This window comes from Lissotriton vulgaris, chromosome 3_1, assembly GCF_964263255.1.
Source record: "Lissotriton vulgaris chromosome 3_1, aLisVul1.2, whole genome shotgun sequence".
Taxonomy (NCBI): domain Eukaryota; kingdom Metazoa; phylum Chordata; class Amphibia; order Caudata; family Salamandridae; genus Lissotriton; species Lissotriton vulgaris.
In genome coordinates this window covers 1,108,667,868-1,108,688,086 of record NC_141689.1, presented here as the reverse complement: position 1 = coordinate 1,108,688,086, position 20,219 = coordinate 1,108,667,868, and the positions used below count along the sequence as shown (strand labels likewise).

At 49.0% G+C, this 20,219-nt stretch overlaps 1 protein-coding gene across 3 annotated transcripts in view; it reads left to right on the top strand.

Annotated features, from left to right (window-relative positions):
* The window catches only part of NFKB1 (nuclear factor kappa B subunit 1), a 398,216-nt gene that overhangs the window by 315,663 nt on the left and 62,334 nt on the right, over positions 1-20,219 (top strand). For all 3 annotated transcript variants that reach the window (XM_086961580.1, XM_086961582.1, XM_086961581.1), the window contains exon 16: positions 19,882-19,996. In XM_086961580.1, the coding sequence (XP_086817706.1) occupies positions 19,882-19,996 (115 nt within the window). The remainder of the gene's footprint in view (positions 1-19,881; positions 19,997-20,219) is intronic.

Genomic DNA, 20,219 nt, shown 5'->3' with positions numbered 1-20,219 from the left:
CCAGGCTGCGGGTAGGCAGGCAGTGGAGAAGGAAAGTTGCAGGATGTGCCTAAAATGGGGCTCCAGAACTGACAGACTAGCTGCTAAGATTTTAGGAGGGGCTGGGTCACTAGGAGAGCCGGATTTAATGCTTTTGCAAGTAGATATTAGAATGTCGGCAGAGGGAACAGAGAAGGCGTCTAAGCAATATTGAGTGCTAGTACGATCTTTATATTCTACAAAGTCAGAGCCAGACATTTTACTACCAGAAAAGCTCGCATATATCTTCTCGATTTTACCAGAGAAGTAATTTGCGATTTTGTTGCAGGTTTCCACAGAATCAGTGTGGGAGACAGGGCTGGAGTCAATTATTGATATTTCCTTAAATATCTGGAAGAGCTCCTTAGAGGAGTTCTCGGCTTCTTGAATCCGGTCGTTATAGTGAGAGGCTTTAGACGCACGTATCAATTTATTATATTCTTTTTGTGCGGCTTTATAATGGATTTTTTTATCCGGACAAAAGTTTAGGCGCCATTCCCTTTCAAGTTTTTTGCAAGCAGTCTTGGCTTTTTGTAGCTCCTGACTAAACCAAGGGGCCGATTTAGTTTTCCTCGTGGCACTAGTCATGACGCGTTTGGGGGCAGTGCTGTCAAGGGCCTTAGTGATGCAGGTTTGAAGGTGATTATATGCTGTGTCACAATCCCGACCTTTAGGCGGTCCAGCCTCTTGAAGGATTTTACTAAAGGAATCAATAGAAAATTGTTTCCATTTCCTGCAAGTGTATTGTTGTACACTTAGTTTGTGACGTTCATTGCCGTCCATTTGGAGTCTTATCGGGATGACAAAATGGTCAGACCAAGGTATTGGCTGGTGAGGAAGGACTTGTACTCCCTTCCAGTTCCCAAAAACAGGATCTAATAGATGTCCTTTTTGGTGTGAGGGTTCGGAGTTTTTTAACTCTAATTGTATGGAGAGTAGCTCCACTATAATATCAGCTGCCTCCTTGTCTGTGGAATCCTCAAAATGGACATTGAGGTCGCCTAGTACCAGTAGGCGATTTCTCCTGAGAGCGAGATGAGTTACTATAGTCCAGTCTTGATATAATAAGACCTTGGACTAGTAATTTTTGCGATTTAGGAGGAAGAAGGGGCAGGACTTTCCTCAAGGATTTTAGAAGACCAAAGCAGGTCCCTACGACCTTCTTTGCTTGCGGGGCGAATGAGAGTTCAGAATCTATCCATACACCCAGACTTTTCACCTCTGTCTTTGGGTCTGGGGGAGGACCTAGACAGGTTGGCCACATGTCCAGGGGAAGTGAGGTTCCTTTTGGGCCGAGTAAAAGGACCTCGGTTTTTGTCCCGTTTAGTTTTAGGGCTGATCTATTCATCCAGTGATGGACCTGCGTGAGGCAGTTGAAGAGATCAGCTTTCTGTTGTTTGGGATGGGACAGGGACACCACTAATTGTGTGTCGTCAGCATAGCTGATGACACTCACTCCGAGAGGGGTGATAACCTCCTCCAATGTGGACATATAGATATTAAATAATGTGGGGCTCAGGGAGGAGCCCTGAGGCACACCACATTGGAGGGGCATTTCGGAGGAGCGGGCGTTTTTCTCCCAGATCTGATAAGATCGTTGTGCCAAGAAGGATGAAAGCCAGGTTAAGGCTGTACCTTCCAGTCCAACTCTTGCCAGTCTTTCGATGAGGAGTTGGTGGTCAACGGTATCGAACGCTGCGCTAAGGTCGAGGAGGATCACTGCCACTGATCCTCCCCCGTCCAATAGCGTTCTGGCTTCCTCTACCGCCGCCAGGAGGGCGATGTCCGTGCCCTGTCCTGGTCGGAAGCCCGTCTGGGAATTTTTCAGTTTGTTATTGGCCTCTAGGAACTGCGAAAGTTTCCTGTTGACAAGTTTTTCCGCGATCTTACTAACTCCTGGGAGTAAGGAAATGGGCCTGTAGTTCGCCAAGTTCTCAGGGTCAAGAGTGGGTTTCTTCAGTAAGGCTTTTACCACCGCCTTCTTCCAGCTCGGGGGCACAACTCCCTGTTGGAGTGAAGTATTAATCAGATGAGTGAGGGAGGGGATGATAGAAGGGGCTACCTCTTTAAGGATCCGGAGAGGAGCAGGATCTCTGGGGGAACCGCTCTTCATGGAGTTGAGCGTCATCCGTACTTCGTCTATCGTGACCTGGCCCCACGTGGACAGACTAGTAGAAGATGTCGAACATGGGAGAGCAATTTCTCCCCTCGGGCTCGAGGGAGGAATTGAATCCAGGATTAGTCGGATTTTGTCCTGGAAGAAGTTAGCCAATTGTTGGCATTTCTCCAGGTCGGCTTTGGGGTCGGAAGGAGATCCCAGTCCTTGTTCTGGAGGTTTTGAGAGCTCTTTAAGGATAGCGTATGCTTCCTTCCCGGAGCATCCCGCTTTCTCTATTCTCTCCTGAAAAAACACGCTTTTGGTTTTGCGAATAGCGGTTTTATAGGTTAGAAGAGAAATAGAGTAGATGTTTTTATTGGCTCGTGATTTATCGCGTCTCCATGTGCGTTCGGTTTTTTTACACTCTTGCCGTAGGGCTTTAAGCTCTGGAGTGTACCATGAAGCAGGGGATATCCTTTTAGGCTGTTTAAAGGTAGTGATTTTTGGAAGTATGGTGTCGAGAGACGACGTGATCCAATCACTGAATTGTTTGTCGGCCGTATTAGAATCAGAGGAAAGCTCGGGAGTGGAATCTGCAAGAGAAAGGGCCCATTTCTCAGATGACAGTTTGTGCCATTGGCGGTCGGTAACCTGGGTTTTAGGGGTTAGGTGACTAGGTATGGGAGTTTCCCAGGAAAAAGGGACCAGGAAATGGTCTGTCCATGGAAGGGTCACAGGAGGATTGGTGGTCATCGTTGCTATATTGGTGAAGATAGGGTCCAATAGATGGCCCTTCTCATGGGTAGGCTCGTTGTTCACTAGACATACCTTTAGAGATGTAAGGTCGTGCCTGATGTCCGAGGCTACTCGATCCATCGGGTCTAGGAAATGGAGATTCAGATCACCTAATATAAGGAAGTTGGAGGTGGAAGAGGCTAGTTGGGAAATAGATTCGAATATGGAGTTGATAAAATTGCCTGGAGCCCCAGGGGGACGATAGGTCAGAAGCCCTGCCAAGGTGAGGGCTGGAGAGATTTGGATGGAGAACTGGCCGCACTCACAGTCCTCGATATCAGCGTTAGTCATCCTACAGATGAATTGTTCTCTGTGAATTATGGCTACCCCGCCTCCTCTCCCTTTAGGTCTATTTAAAGCTTGACAGAGATAGCCTGTGGGGAGGGCAGTGACGACGTCCGGGTCGGTGTGGTGAGATAGCCATGTCTCCGTTAAGAACAGCAGGTCAAGATCCTGATTCTGAATTAAGAGATTTACTTCGGTGGCGTGTTTAGGGAGGGAGCGGCAGTTGAGGAGTCCTGATTTTAAAGCAGGTATGGTGGATTTAGGGGGGGGAGTCGGATTGCAGTGTGGGCAAGTCGAGAAGGCCTTACCTGCAGTGACCGTGTGGTAGCAGGCCAGGATGATTTTAGGACGTAGGGCGCATAATGTATCAGCTGTATACATCACTCGATCCTGAGGGTCACCTGGCAGAGTAACGGGGCCAAGGGCCGTTCGGGTCCGGACGGGCCCAGACGGGCTTGCCTTTGGCGCGCCTTCGGCGCGCTGACGGCGCGCCCGCTGCGCCCGTCCGCTGCGCGTCCGGTGATTGCACATTTTTATAGGGCTGAGGAGGGGCGGGTGGGCGTGGCCTCAGGTGGGCGTGGCCTTGCTTCCTCGCCGTAAATGGCGGCGGGAAATTGTTTTAAGATACCTTAAGATAAGCGTTTGCTTTACCTCCAGTATTTTAAAATGTTTTTCCCTATTTTCAAACATTGCTTTATAAGCAAGTTTTGGCAAAGCCAAAACTTTAGCACTTGTACTAAAACGATGAGACCTATTGGTTTCACCGTTGCTAATTTAAGAGCATACTAAACAAATGTGCAATACATTTACTACTTGCGGTTTTTGATGGTGCTTAAATTAACTGTAGTCTTCAGTGATATACTTATTTTGACTTTTTTTACTTGGTTTTATTATATGTAATATTTCTCAGTGGAATTTTAACAGTCATTTGGGGTGATTTAATTTTTGACCACAAATTTAAGAGCACATCATTTTCAAACAAATAGTTTTTGACCAGGCGAGCAAATAAATTTCAAGTCCTTTCCATCTTCTTATCTGTCCAAACAAGTTATTTTATTTACACTAAAGTTTGCTTACTCATTTCACATTTTAGGAGCCTATTCACAAAGATAAATTGACATGTGAGTAAATATACATGTGTAAGTTTAATCTTACAGTATACGTCACTTTACCACTTTGGTTTTTCACCATTTACGAGGGTGAAGATACTCAAAAGTGCAGACTTACATTTCCCTAGTCCCTGAAATTATGGGCTGGAGTCAGTAAAAATGGCAAACATGACTTTACAACTGTACTTGGTGTTCTGCAAACTCTTCAACAAGGACTGAGATCTCCTCATGGTAAAATATAGGGAAATAATAAATGTTTATTAAAGTTTAACTAAAAATTAAAACATTTTATAATATAAATATTAAATAATTTTATATACATATTTAAAATTAAATGTATGTGACATCTAGTCGCAGATGCCTTACCTTTGAAAAGCCCAGGCGTTAGACTGGATCCGAAAACATTTTCTTCGAACAATACCCCTGCGTGCCAGTAGGTGCCGTCAGTCGGCTCCGCATGACGTCGTCAGCATCGTCTGCACCATTGTGATGTCCCCGTCGCCTATATAAGCACCACCTCGGCGCGCTGGCGGCATTTTCTTTCTTTCAGCGCCAGTCAGCGCAGATCTGTGAAGAAGCTACCCTCTGTCACTTTTTTGAGAGGCTTTATTATGACGTTTTGTCAACCCTTTTTTTGGTGTGTAGGCTCTTCCATCATGTCTAAGAAGACTTCTGGTTTCAAGCTGTGCGGCGCCTTTCACCGCGCCATGTCGCAGATGGACCTACACCTGGTTTGCCTCTGGTGCCTGGAATGTGACCACAACTTGAAGTCAAGCTCCAACTGCCAGGCCATTGTTCTGAAAGAATTGAGGGAGCAGTCTCTAAAGTTGCTTGTGGCCCAGCACTTGGCACCTCATTGCTGTCCTCAGAGGTTGCGTTCACGTTCCCAGTTAAGAGGAAGGTCTGGGCACCGATCCATGAGTCCTTAGCCTTTGTCCTCCCACTCTTAAGTTGTTGAGTCGGTCAGGAAAGATGCAAAAATACGTAAGAAGTCTAAGCATGCTCCGCCTTCTCGCCATCCGTTGGCCGATGCGATGGAGGAGTCTGAATTTTAAGTCTTACTGTTCTGAACATGCACCTTGTTCGGATCTGCGCCTCTGTGTCTTTCCGGGAGCCAGAGAGGACCCTGACCAGCTTAAAGAGTGTAATGACACCGTATGCCTCATATTTGTGTGGCCTGACCCTACCGGTGCCCCTTCGGAACCCAGAGACTCATAGGGGGCTCTATTGGGTTCTGCTCCGGCGGCTCTGGTACCAATGAACCCCGTGGATGTGGACGGATACCTGTCGTGCCATTTCGACCTTCCATGGTGCTGGCCCCAACACCGAGGCAGTAGATTAGCTCTCGCAATTTTAAAGGCAATATCTAATGGCTTTGCTAATGCTTGCTCACGTCTAATGCCAATAAAAGCAGATTGTCTGCAATGGTAAGGGTCAGCAGAATGTGACCAAGTGCCAAGGAATTCAAGAAGGCTTGCTTAAGACAACGTGACCAGGCCTGAAGCAGTAGGAAGTAGTTTGATTTTTCCTACTTTGCAGGGCAAGGCATGCTTCACCTTTGAATGCTGATAAAAGAATGTTGCGGGTGAAATCCCTGCAATGGTAAGAGTCAGCAGGATGGGACCAATTGCCCAAGTATACAGAAGGCTGGCTAGAGACATTGCGAGTGCTTTGAAGTACTAAGGGTAGTTTGATTATTTCCTAGTTAGGGCCCGACATACACTTATAAAAGGTTCCGGGTAATATCTCTGCAATGGTAATTGCTGAATTGTACCCACAGGGTCTAAGGCTGGAGTTATTGGGTGACCAGTGCAAGCAAAGGCTCCCCTTTACCTGGATGGAGAGGTGAGCTGGGTATCCCGCAGATTTATAAGTGCACTTTGCTGACTGCAGTCACCTTTCAGAAAGGCTAAATAAAGTGTTATCTAGAAGAGGAAAGGACTCCTTTAGGCTACTGTTGTTGAACTGAGGTCTCTTGCTAGCTCCTGAAGCAGAGTTAATGGGTGGTAGAAGTGGAAGAGTGGGAAAGGGACCAGGCAGGGACAGGGGCGATTAGAATAAAAGTTATCTAATGGAGACATATATGAAAGCAGTTTTTTCGTGAGGCTCACAAGTCAGGGAATAAGACTGAACAAATTGAGATCTACCAAACCCATTGAGAACTGCTGCCCTAGCTGGAACTGTGGATGCAAGGTAAGTTTTCCTTCACGAAATTGTCTCTGTTCTACAATGATATGTTATTCACTACTGATAGTAAAAGTGAACGTTGTTTAGGAGAAAGTTCTAGAAGGTGAGGAGCATGCCTCCTCATGCAAGTAGGCTGTTTAGCTATTGTGCTATCAGGGCAGCAACCTAGCAAACATTTATTCTCTCACCTTTGCTTGTGGCTGGCCACAGTCTTCCTAGGGTGTGAGCAATTGCATGACTTAGGGAAGCATAAGAGGGGCTTGAGGCACGTTTCCATGTTCAAAATTGTGGCTTGATTTGGCCTGGTAGGAGTAGGTGGAGTCTAGGCCTTTTAAAGAGTTTGTAGTTTCTGGTCTAGTTGCAAGCCTTGATTGTTGTTTCACTTCTTTTCACGATCATGAGGTGTATTTGTATGGCAGTAGGCAGGGCCCCAGCCTTTAAAAGTTTATTATTCACATCACCAACATTTAGTTTTGCTCATTTGGTGTCACTGTTCTCATTTGACAGCATCTCTCCTTTGCTTATGATGCCATATGGATTACTGGGTTCTGCTGCCCCTTAAGTTAAGTTGGTACTGTGTACCTATCTATATCTTTCAGTTCCTTGACTCCCAAACTGAATTACCTATAATACAGACCATCCAGTTAAATCCTTACCTCTTTCCCCTGCCTCTAACATAATAAAAACCATATAACATAGCTAATGACTTATAGTGTAAGTTATAACTGGCAGCTAATTACAAAAATTATTTGCGGGCCTATCTCTCATACCTCCTCCATCACTCTCCCAGGCGCTGCACCCCAATTCACGATAAGAGCACCTCAGTGGGCACTCCTGCACAGCACTAAAATGTTCTAACTTAGGATAATAACAAATACAAACTCTGCAACCCACACACTCCCCCACAATGTAGCATGCCACCTATTCAAAAATAGAATCACACCCCATAGTCTAGTATGAACAACTGTATACGTACTGTAGTTACCCCCTCAAGAGGAGAGCCAGCTACCTTCCATCGTATATTTGGTGTTGAACCTCTCTTTTGCGCTCTTGGTAGTAAATTGGCCTTTTTCATTGCAAAGACGATTTGTTCATATTAACAGTTTGATTATTGAGATTGCACTATTCCTAGAGGACAATGAATAGTGACTGCAGTCCTATCTCTAGCCCTATAATCGACCTTCAGAGACTTTCTCACAAGTAGTTTGAAAGCATTACAAGTGCAACAATTATGGGACCTGCCCCTTTCTTTCTCAGTGTTTTAAAACAAATCAACAACTGCTAGCGCCAGTTATCTTTCCTCAAACACAAAAACACTTTTGCCAAGAGACATCATGCTTGGATCACGATAAACAGTTACAAGGAGTTTGGTAGGCAATCTTACCTGGCCAATTGCTACTCCAAAAAGATTAAAACTCAGTTCATGATCCAGTGACTGGGTTCTATTCCAACTCTCATTATCGACCCATGTGGCTAGTAGATACCACAGACTTAACATGCAGACATTGCCACCATGCACAAGAATCAATCCTTCACATAATTTGCCTGACACTCCTTTTAGAGTGAAAGGTTGCTCATTTCATATCTCTGAAGGGCGGCGCGGTTGTAGACAAGCTGTCATAGAGTGCTGTAACAAGACTAACATCAGGCTTAACTATCAGGTTATTACATTTTTAGACATTGCGCTAAAAAGACTTTCAACTTTACCTGAGTAATTGCTAATGAACTGGCCTATTGCCTGAATGGGTAGGTTCATGTTTATACCATTTTTAACAGTTCCTGCACTTTGGCACTCTAAGTACAGTTGTACGTGTTCTTAACAGCGTCAGCACTTCGGTACTTTAAGTAAAATTTTATGATTTAAGCTAATGCTGTTTAATAATTAAATGCTGACTTTTGGACCTCTGCATTTGTAGCAGTCTTCCCAGTCTAAGATTTTTCTACTGTTATTTTGGGATGTCACTAAAATATTGTTTCGTCTTCCTTTTGTTTCTACCAGTTTTGTGTGCTTGAACTAAAGGGGCAGGGTTTAGACGCCTGTTTTAGGTTTGCTCTATGTTACACTTTGTAGAGAATGTGTGAATATTGAAATCATATTTTATCTATTGGCAGTGTTTAATTCTTTACCCACAGACACAGAATGGGTAAAACCCTTTGCTACATCAGCCCACTTTTCTAACAAGTCAGTATTGATAGCAGAGAAACCTAGGCTTTAAACATTCAGTGTAAGGTGAACTTAGAAGGATCTGTGAAAAGAGTGATGTCACCATGCACATGGGATAGTGGTGAAAGCATGACACAAGAATTTCCACATATCAACATAATTCATAGCTACACAATGTCCCTTTGTTATGTGAGATACCTTCAGCTAATCATGGTATTTTACCCAACTACACTTTACTGTTGCGGTTTTAGTACATATAGTTACAACGTTAACAGCTACATTTCAAGTGCCAGAATACAATGAGATGTCTATTAAAAGGTCAGGACTGATTCTGAGAGCCTTGGTTATACGCGGTGCTTAATTCCCGGTCAAAATTCGATGTTGGCAGTTTAAATATGCCCCGAACCCACGACTAAGAGTGTGGACCTTTCTTCTATCCATATCAGATTCGATAGGACTGATTCTTTGTGGCTTATCACGTATTCATGGTGCAACACTGGTCCTGAGGATGGTCTCGTGTATTTATGAAATCTGAGACCGAAACTTCGACGCATTGACACTTTTTTGAGGATATCATCTGACTATGTATTGTAAATAAATGTATATAGTTGATAATTGATGTATATATGGCATAAATTGTATATATTGTCCATATAATACGCAAAGGTGTTTATCATCACTGCTCATGAAAAAAACTGAAATAGCAGTTGTTTGTTTTTGTTGCCATTCATGAAATGTCATATTGACTTTGCCTATGCTGATTGAATAATTTATTCACTGAAGATATAAACTCAATGAATATACAAATACAATCTCCGGTTGTTTATTGAATGATGTTCATTTTTATGACATTACTATAAATTGCTAAACAATGGGAAATAATTCCTTCAGGAACGCTTTTGTTATTGTTATTGACTTAAAGTGAGGCATTAGCCATGGGGACACTTAGCAGCTATGAATTTCCGCACAACAGCAGCACCACCTTAATGTAGCCAGGCAAAGAGTGCAGAAGAGCAGCGGTGAGCCTGCTTATCGCATCATGGTTCAGGTGCCATAGAAGGCAAGGCTGCAAATTAATCTGGAGTAATTCCAAACTTACAAGGTTTCACGGGGCGTGTTCAAGATGGCGACCTAGTCGAACGTGGACGTGGAAGTGGACGTGGCTCTCCGTCCTGAATCCCACCGAAAGCCCCTAAAAACAGCGCCATACCTCTCCAGCTCCTTGATTGCCCCTGGCATCGAGGTCTAATGTCAGCTGCACTCTCCGGTGGGCCGCCGCAGCACTTACTTGACGAAAGCGGCTCTGTGGGGCCGGGACATCCCAGCAGAGCTCCCCTGTAATGGCGGCCATCTGAGGCGGCGGGCCAACCTGCAGCCCCCTTGTTGTCATCCCGGCGAGTTGGACTCCGGCGCCGCCGCCCGCAGCACCCACGGGGCCGGCTGCTGCCGCTCTGCCGGACGTGGGCTCCGCTGCTCGACTCGGCGATCCGACCACGCGACCCGGCCGGAGGTGGAGATCAGTCTGGCCGGGAGTCGCGAAACTCGAGGCCCCGGCTTCTGGGCCTGGGGGCAGGTTCACTGACGGTGCTGGAGGCCCGGGGGGCGACCCCGGCTGTCGGCCGCTGGTATCTGGACCCCCGCTGCTGACCGTTGCTGCATGGAGCCCCTTGCAGAGACCCGGTAATGGGAGGCCACGACCTGAAGGAGCCGTGGTGACCCGGCTGGGGGCGCGAGGACACCTGGCCGGTGGGCACACAATCGAGGCCCCGGCTTTGGGGCCTAACCGGAGCGGATCGCTGGGGCCCTGGTGCGGCGAGTGTGGCCCCCTGCTGGCGGAGCGGCCGACTGGCATCCCCCACGGCAACTGGCAGGGCGACATCCAAGGCTTCGAACCCACAGGACTGTTGCTCCCCTGCGGGACCCACGATTGTCGGCGGCGGCCACGAGAGGAGCAGAAAGACGGGGGTGGCGGCGGCGGAGGTTGAGGCCGTGGGTACCCCGACAGAACAGCTTCAAGCACGGAGGTGAGGAGAGTGGAGGCGGGAGCTGTGGGGGAGACCCATCAAAGGCCCATCACCAGATCCTTCTTAGAATCACTGTTTAACTCCCTCAGGGAGGACTTCAAGTCCCTGAAGCAGGACGTGGCGGGGGAGGTCCGAGAGGTTCGGCGGGACGTGGAAGGTTTCGGCGACTGAGTGGCGGCTGTTGAGGAAGCTGACCAAACCAGAAGCGCTGAGATCGAACAGCTCCAGCAAGAGATCTTGCGACTCACTGATCAACAGGTAGATCTTCAGGCCCACGTGGAGGACCTCGAAAACCGTTCCCGTCGCATCCCCCACGGCAACTGGCAGGACGGCATCCAAGGCTTCGAACCCACAGGACTGTTGCTCCCCTGCGGGACCCGCGATTGTCGGCGGCGGCCACGAGAGGAGCAGAAAGACGGGGGTGGTGGCGGCGGAGGTTGAGGCCGTGGGTACCCCGACAGAACAGCTTCAAGCATGGAGGTGAGGAGAGTGGAGGCGGAAGCTGTGGGGGAGACCCGGGGAGCATACTCGAGCTCCCGGAGTGCGGATCGGCTGGGCCCAAAGACTGCGCTCCGTTGGGGGCCGGTGACGCACCACAATACTCCCCGGCGTAGCCACGGAACAGCGGTGCCCCCATGGACTGAGCGAAAGGGGGGAGCGAGGTCCCCGTGAGGCCATTTGAGACTCGAGACAGTTGCTGGGCGGGGAGTTAGGCCTCGCCGACAAGCTTCGTCCGGCGACAGAGGAACCCCTCCACCTCACTTGTGCACATCAACAGGGGTGCGCGAAAGAGCTCCTTGGGGACTGATCTGCTGCTGGGGTGCCTCCTGTTACCCCCGAGCCACCGATGGGATCATCGCTTCTGGGGGCCCGCCAATTCTGAGGCGTCCTGACCGGTGCAAGTAAGCGGGAAACCATAGCCTGCTAGCACCCTCGGGGACAGAACAAGACACCACCCCACCTGCAGCGCGGCCTACTTCTCCCAGGGGACCTGTTGGGCCGTCGCGCTCTCCCCTGCAGTGCCTTCTCCCGGAAACGCAGGCCCGACCGGGCCCATCAACTGAACGGAACATGGCGAGCTAACGGGGAAGAGAGTGAACCAGACGCTCCCGGAGATGTTAGCCAAATCCCAACCTCGATCCAGCAAAGATCCACCCTCCCCGAAAACCGCGGAGACACCGCCGGAGGTGGCCAACGATCAAGGGCCCATCACCAGATCCTTCTTAGAATCACTGTTTAACTCCCTCAGGGAGGACTTCAAGTCCCTGAAGCAGGACGTGGCGGGGGAGGTCCGAGAGGTTGGGCGGGACGTGGAAGGTCTCGGAGACTGAGTGGCGGCTGTTGAGGAAGCTGACCAAACCAGAAGCGCTGAGATCGAACAGCTCCAGCAAGAGATCTTACGACTCACTGATCAACAGGTAGATCTTCAGGCCCACTGGAGGACCTCGAAAACCGTTACCGTCGCAATAACATACGGGTTCGGGGAGTCCCTCAGAAAACGGAGGGGTCGGACATCACCAGCTACCTGCAGGAGCTTTTCCGGGACGTCTTGGGTGTCCCTGCCGACTTCAGCATCCGCATCGACCGCGCACATAGAGTTTGGCTTCCCCGGAGGGCATCGGCTCCGCCACCAGACATCTTGGCATTCCTTCGCTCAAAGAAAGAATTCTCAGGGAGGCTCGACACGCGCAACCCCTCCACTTTAGGGGCCACCCTGTCGCCCTATATCAAGACCTTTCGGCCATCACTTTGCAAAAACTAAAGGAGTTCAAAATAGTAACGGATTTCTTACGGTAACAAGAAATCCCATACTCCTGGGGACACCCGTTCAGACTGATTTTTAAATGGAATGGTACCCTGCACCAAATGCGCTTGCTAAGAGACACCTGCACTCTTCTAGGCCTAGAAATGGAACCTGATGAGACAGTGATGAAAGCGCCATCAGGACCGTCCAGGGGAGGATGGCAGACAGTGGGCCGTAGAAGATCCCCGACACACCGCTTGAAACCTGCCGCCTCTGTCATCACACAAGAGAGAGTGACGGCGGTGGCTGAGGTGGCCCGAGAGACTTCTCTTCCTGAATAAATAGCACACTCACTGGAGAGGCAGTTAATGGCACACACTTCGCTCAAATGGCGGGGGGACGGGCGGGGGCCGTGATGCCCGCTACTGGAGATGACCCCTACAAGTGAATTCCCCACAGCCCTGCAAGGACTGGCAGGACTGGGACTATACATTTTTCTGATTTGGGGGTTGGGGTTGGGGGGGGGGGGGGGAGAGGTTAGGGGGGGGACCACCATCCTGACCTGCATGTTGGGGCTGGGAGCAGGGGATGCAAGGCTGAAGTTTGGGGTGTTGGGGATGGGTGGGGGGGACGGGTCCAGAGTGGAAAGGGGGAGTGTTGGACGTTCAAGGGGTGTTTGTGGGGGGGGACGGGGCTCGGACCGGGGTGGGAGCTGTGGGTGGGCTCCAGTGTGCCAGGGAACTTTATGGGGCTACTTCGCCCTCCGATTCATCATTGGCCACCCCAGGGGAATAGGCCTCAAGCAGCTCGAGATCTCTGTGCTCTCCCTTTATGGAGTCCAGCTTGAAGGTACTAACCCTTAATGTCAAGTGCCTGAATATTCCGATTAAGCACAGGGCTGTGATCTCATACCTAGAGAAATCCGGCGCTGACATATGCTTGTTGCAAGAAACCCACCTCTTACCCAAAGATTGGCATAGGATGCGCTTGCGCGCCTTCCCTCAACAGTTCTTCTCCTCGCTTCCGACAAAGAAGGTGGGGGTGGCCATTTTGGTCTCTAGGGGCTTCCGCGGCTGCGTGGGGGACAAGGTAGGGGAGATTAAAGGCAGACTGCTGGCACACACTTTCCTGGTGGGGGGACAGCGCTTTACTATTGCTTCATTATACGCCCCAAATTCTGGTCAAGAATCCTTTCTGAAACAAGCAACCTCCGAGTCCCTTCAGCCCCTTAATACGCCTCTGTTAATCGGAGGGACCTCAATTTGGTGATGGACTCGCACATGGACAGATCAGGTCACCGTTATGGGGATACGGGAGCTATAATGGCCGCTGGTAAAGATTGGCTACACGACAGGGGTTTGGTGGACCTATGGAGGTCCTCTCACCCCACCGCATCGCACTACACATTCTACTCCCACGTCCACCACACTTACGCCAGACTAGACCACTTTTTGGGCTCCTCTGAATTGCTTCCCAGCCTTAAAGATATAACCATCACACCGGCAGCGCTATCGGACCACGACGCAGTGGAACTAACACTACAGGTCCCTAGGTCCTCCCGCCCTCCTGGCGGTTACGCGAGACCCTACTACAACAACCTGACGTTACCAAACAACTGCACACACGCCTCACCGACTACATATCCACTAATGACATCCCCGGGACCCCAGTGACCGCCCTGTGGGGGGCCCTGAAGGCGGTGGCCAGAGGCGAGCTCATCGCCATAGCGGCAGCAGAGGCCAAGGACCGCAAAGAGAAAAGAGACGACCTCACGGCTCAGGTCTCTGAACTCGAGAGGGTCCACAGCCGTACTGGCACCCAGCGGGTTTGGAAACAATTGAAATCCGCCAGGGCCCAACTGGCCAGCCTGGATACGGACCGGGCGGAATTCGCAGCTCTGCGCCTCCGTCATTCTTACTACGTCGGGGGGAATAAAACAGGCCGCCTGCTCGCTAGCGCCTTAAGGGCAAAGACTCAAAGATCCCAGATCACCAGCCTGACAGATGACTCCGGCCAGGACATCTCAGGCGAGACCCAGATTGCGGAGGCGTTTAGGACATTCTATGCTACATTATACGGGGCGGACTCTGTCTCGTCGGAAGATGTTAGTAAATATCTGGAGTCCGCAAACATAACAGAGCTGTCTCAGGACAATGTGGACTCCTTAGATGCCCCTATTCGCCAAGATGAAGTCTTAGCTTCCATCTCCCGCCTCCGCCCTCTTAAGTCCCCAGGGCCAGACGGATTCTCATCCGGGTTCTATAAAACTTTTAGCCACTTGCTGGCCCCAGTCTTCACCAGACTCTTCAATTCTTTCGAAGGACCGAGCTCCATCCCTCCGGATATGCTGGCAGCCGAGATCATTGTGCTTCCCAAACCGGGCAAAAAACCTACAAGCTGCCCCGCGTTTCGCCCCATATCCCTCTTTAACCTCGACCTGAAGATCTTTACGGGGATGTTAGCTGCGCACCTGGGCCCGTGCCTGCCCGGAATTCTGGAGCCAGACCAATCCGGCTTCGTCCCGAACCGTCAATGCAGCGACAACTCTAAACGCATTCTACACCTGATTGATAAAGCTCCTTTCCAAAACTCGGACTCCGTGCTATTGGCTAATGACGGGAAGAAAGCGTTAGATCGCGTAGACTGGTCCTACCTACAGCAAGTCCTGCGACGCTATCGAGTGGGAGACCGCTTTCAGGCCTGGATTGCGATTTGTTACCACCGCCCACAAGCTCGTGTCCACATAGGAGGTCTGCGCTCGGACCCTTTTGAGATTCAGAGGGGCACGAGACAGGGGTGCCCCCTTTCGCGCCTCTTATTTTCCCTCTATATAGAACCTCTATGGCAAAAAATCCGTGACAACCCCAACATCCACGGGATGACCTTTGGCCAGGAGCCCCATGTGATAGGTCTATACGCAGACGACATCATCGCCGCCCTGGAGAGTCCGGACTGCTCCGTCCCTGCCTTTTTGGCGGAATGCGATGCCTTTGGGGCCGTCTCCGGCTTCAAGATCAATAAAGGGAAATCCCTTACATTACCATTGGGCAAGAACGCCCAAACGCACGCTACTCCACCCGCTTACGGCGGAGGTATTCCATCAACGGCACAGCTCCCTTATCTAGGCGTCACACTTACTGCTTCTACAGCCTTCACGCTGGCCCTCAATTACACAATTCTGTCCTCTCTGACTCGATCCGACCTCGCACGCTGGGCCAAACAACCCCTTTCCCTACTGGGCCGTGTCGCGGCGATCAAGATGACAACCCTGCCAAAAATTTGATATCTTTTTCAGACTCTCCCGGTATTCCCCCCTGCGGGCACCATTCAGGCCCTACAGGCAGACATCCAGCATTTAATCTGGGAGGGCAAACGGGCACGTCTACACAAACACCTAGCATACAGGAGTACAGACGAGGGAGGATTGGGTGTCCCCAATCTCTTGCAATATTTTCAAGCGACGCAATCTGGTGGAGTGGTTCAGACCAGAATCCGAGAAGCGCTGGTTGTTCCAAGATAGGGCTATGACAGGTACCTTTCTTTGGAAAGTCCCTTTTCTTCTCAGACAGCACCGGCCACGCTATCTCCTGAAATCTCCCATCACTCGCACTGTCATGCAAGTCTGGAATGCGGTAGCGGTCAAAAGAGGACTCACCATCCTTCCCCTCTCCTCTAACGCTTGTCCTGGATAACCCAGAGTTCCCGCCGGGCAACTACCCTGGGGCCTTCCCGCAATGGCGAGACATCAGTAGCTTTTCTACCGGTCATCTCTTCGACTTAAACTCTCACCCTTAAAGACATTACCCAAAGCTATGACGTCGTCTCTCCTCACTTATTCCAATATTTCCAGCTCCGTCACTGGCTTACCCACACCAGCGTTGCCCACCTGGTAGGCAGGCCCATGACTACCTTTGAGAAGTGGCTGGTAACGAAGGACTCAGACAAGCTCCTCATAACGGACCTTTACAAAATGCTCACCCCAACTCTCCCCCAGGGCAGATCAGCGGGTCAGAAAAGGTGGGAGGCGGAGCTTGGGAGGACCTTATCGCCCCAAGAATGGCGGTCTGTATTCTACAGGGCTGCCCACACCACACGCAACACAGCCTCTAGAGAGGCGGCGACAAAATTAGCCATATTCTGGTATCTCACACCGGCCCGGCTCCACAGGGGCAACCCAGCGCGAAGCGCGCTATGTTGGAGGGGGTGCGAGAACAGGGCACCCTGACTCACCTTCTCTGGGATTGCCGCGAAGTCCGAGACTACTGGAAGGCTGTCCTAGACGAGATCGACTCCACATTCGACACAGAAATCCCCAGGTTCCCAGCGTACACCCTCTTGGGCCTACCCAATGCACTCACCTTCCCCCTAAAATCTCAGAGGGGTCGTCAGATGGGGGTTGCCATGAAAGCCGCAACGCAACATGTCCTGTCCCTGTGGGGCTCCACCACCAGACCCTCACACAAGGGTTGGCTGCATAAAATATGGTTTGTCCTGGGCATGGAGCGCATTCATGCCACACTCACACATTCCACTGCTGCTTATCAGAAAGTGTGGCTCCCGCTGCTCTCCCTTCTGTCCAAGGAATTCTATGAGATCACATGCCCCAAGAACCTGCGCATTCTAAGACTCACGGAGACTGCGAAAGAGCCTGCCAACTCGACTGAATGATGATATCGACCACTTCAAGAATATGACTATGCTTGTCCCTCTTGTTCGGCACACTGGGTGGGGTGGGTGTGGGGAGGGGGGTTGGGGGGTGGGAAGGGGCTACAGTTGGGGTTTTTTCCTCTTATAATTTCATTGTCACAACAAATGAAGTGTATTCACCCCCAGCACCGCGTTACGGCCTTATTGAATACAGGTAACCACACAGGGGACTATTGGACACTGCATAGTTCTCCGCCTGATTGCCGTTTATGCCTGCTAAGTATCTCATACAATGTTGTGTGTATTGTTGCTCGAGACACCAATAAAACAAATTTGAAATTAAAAGGTTTCACAAGTTACTATGTTGTTATCAGGATTGACTACCCCAACAATGTCATAATATTTAGCAAGGGGTAGGTGAGGGACCCCCATCAGTGTCCAGGAATTTGTTTATTAAACACTTGAATATAACACCTTTATTTTTTAAGGAATTAAATAGTCCTGTAAACCAAACACAGTCTTGGCAGGTTAAGAGGTGATGAGGTGTGAGTGCAAAACACAGATTGCCCATGCTTTAAACCCGTTTAACATAAGTCCATTGGGCACACTGCCAGTGGGAAGACACTGCAGACCCTGCATTACTTATTCTTTAAATTAAATATTGTTTTATAACAATTGATGCAAATAAAACAACATGTTTTGTGAACACTGAAATACACATCGTGTGTTTATTTTGGAGGGGTAGGCAGCTAAATAAAAACTGTTTTTCGCTGATTTCAAAAGGTTTGTAAAACACTAATAAAACACTGCTGAAATCCACCATAAGTACACACTGAAAACAATGCAGCCCAATAATGTGTATGTGATGTAACATGCTCTAACACATTACAATAATATTAGTAGCACTGTAGAATAAATGAAATGCATGTGAGAGAGGGGCTATGGAGAGATGAGGGGCACTCACTGTTGGAGGGTGGTAGTGAGGGAATCCATGGAGAAGAATGTCATTGGATTGTTGCACTGGGCGCCACCAGTGTTCAAGCTGGCCCTGCTCCTTTTGTTATGATTTCCATTTGTCACAACATGTTTGGTGCACCCCTCGCCTCCTGCATGCCTACCCTCTTTAAAGACACATATACCCTTATTTACACTTCATTGAAGTTCAGCAAATGTGTGTTAATACTAGGTTGTCAAGTAAGAACAGCTTGTGACATGGTTTAATAGCTCAGGCAATTGTACTTCACCGGCCATATTACATGCTTAAAATAATTCTCCTCAGAAAGTTCACAGAAACTAAATTGCAGTGAGCTCAATTTTAGGGGTTGCCTTGTACTTTCTCCAAACCCTGAAGTGCAGCCCTGTACAGGTTGGGCGGTACTGCAGCAGAATCCATGTTTTACCATTTGTACAGATCTATTATTACACTCGTATATATGCCGAATTTTCTGGTTCATGACTCCTTTCTATTTTTGTTATGAAGCCAATGCGGCATCTTAATCACTTCTCAGATATTATACCCCTAACATATACTATCTACCAGTGTTCCGTGATAAATATGTTATCATTTAAACCTTTGTCTAACAACGATTCATAGGTTTAGCTAGCCTGAATTTTAGACAGCCATTGACATTTGTGATGTGCAACCCAAATAACAGCTTACTGTTCCTCGCCTACCCTGCCCATTCTAACAATCCAAGGAGGAGGGTACATTAGATATGGTACGCAACGTTAATTGGATCCTTCTAATTTAACCTCCAAAATAGATTACTTGACGGATGGTTCTTGATGCGTTATTATAACCCATCGTTTTACTATATATATTATACATTTTGTCAAAGACCATCAGCAAAGTTATAGTTCAAATGTTGAATATCAGGGCCTTATTATACTTGGGTGCCCTTTGAACACTGTGGTATTAAAGAAGAGGCCGCAGACTTTTGCCTGTCCCCTACTGTAATATGGATCACGCCAGTGTTAAATGTCTGCCGCTTCGATCACAAGGGTTGGTGGTATGTGCATGGGGCACTGGCCCTGTACAGATGAGGACATCTTTTGCGCCTGCACCAAATGGGGGCGCAGGACAGCCGTCTGGTGGCACACTAAATGTGCACCACATAGAAGCCCGCCCCTTGTGATGGGAGCACAGGAGTCCCAGGGACTACCCTAGGCATCTACCTCCAGACGGGTGTAGTCATGACTGCATCAGTGGTTAATATGTAAAAAAAAAAAAAAACTTACCAGGGCTGTCGTCAGGAGGCACCTTGCACCAGCCCATTTCTCCTGTTAGGGCCGCCTAAAACAGAACCAATAACTAACCATGAAAGTGGGGAGAGGATGTAGCATAATGGCCAGAGCTGCAGACCTCAGAGCTGGAGAACCAGGTTCGAGTATCTGCGTTGGCTCAACATCCTGTGATTCTGGGCAAATCACTTAATCTCCCTGTGTCTACCATAAATGGATGTGGCCCTAACTGGTGCTCACGAAAAGCGCCGGTGTTGATGATTAAGTGCCGGTGCTGAGCACCAGAAACCACCGGCTGAAATTAAGCACTGGACTGCACCCTTCTGCAGGCAGATACCAGCCCGCTTTTCAAGCTGTTTCCCGGTTGCTTTCTCTCTCTCTCATTTATTGATAGTCCGACAGTTGTAAAATGTCAGCTGCACTCACATTGCAAGAGTACCACTCACCTGAAGATGCATGGAAAGAGTACAGATGCACAATTATAGTTTCAACCCCTTGAGTTTGTAGAAGGGAGCCCATTACTCCAGGAGTTAAAGAATGTGTTTAACTTTGTTTTTTATTTATTTCAGTGTCCTCCACTTGGCCATCATACATCTTCACGCTGAACTTGTCAGAAACCTGTTGGAGGTGATACCTGGTGGTATTTCAGATGACATTATCAACATGAAAAATGACCTCTATCAGGTACAGACGCCTGTAGTGCATGTGCAGCAGAGCTTTCTGCAGTAATGCAGCTATGATAGCTGCCGCCTAGAAGAGTTTAAGTAATGCATGTTAATAGCACCTTTCAAGTGGGCATAGGCAGCACATGAGAGGCCGAGTTCTGCCTGAAGCAAAGGTGCATCCTTAACTCACTTCCTGTTTACCAAAAGCCAATGTTCAGAGTGCATGGTTAGGTGAACACCGT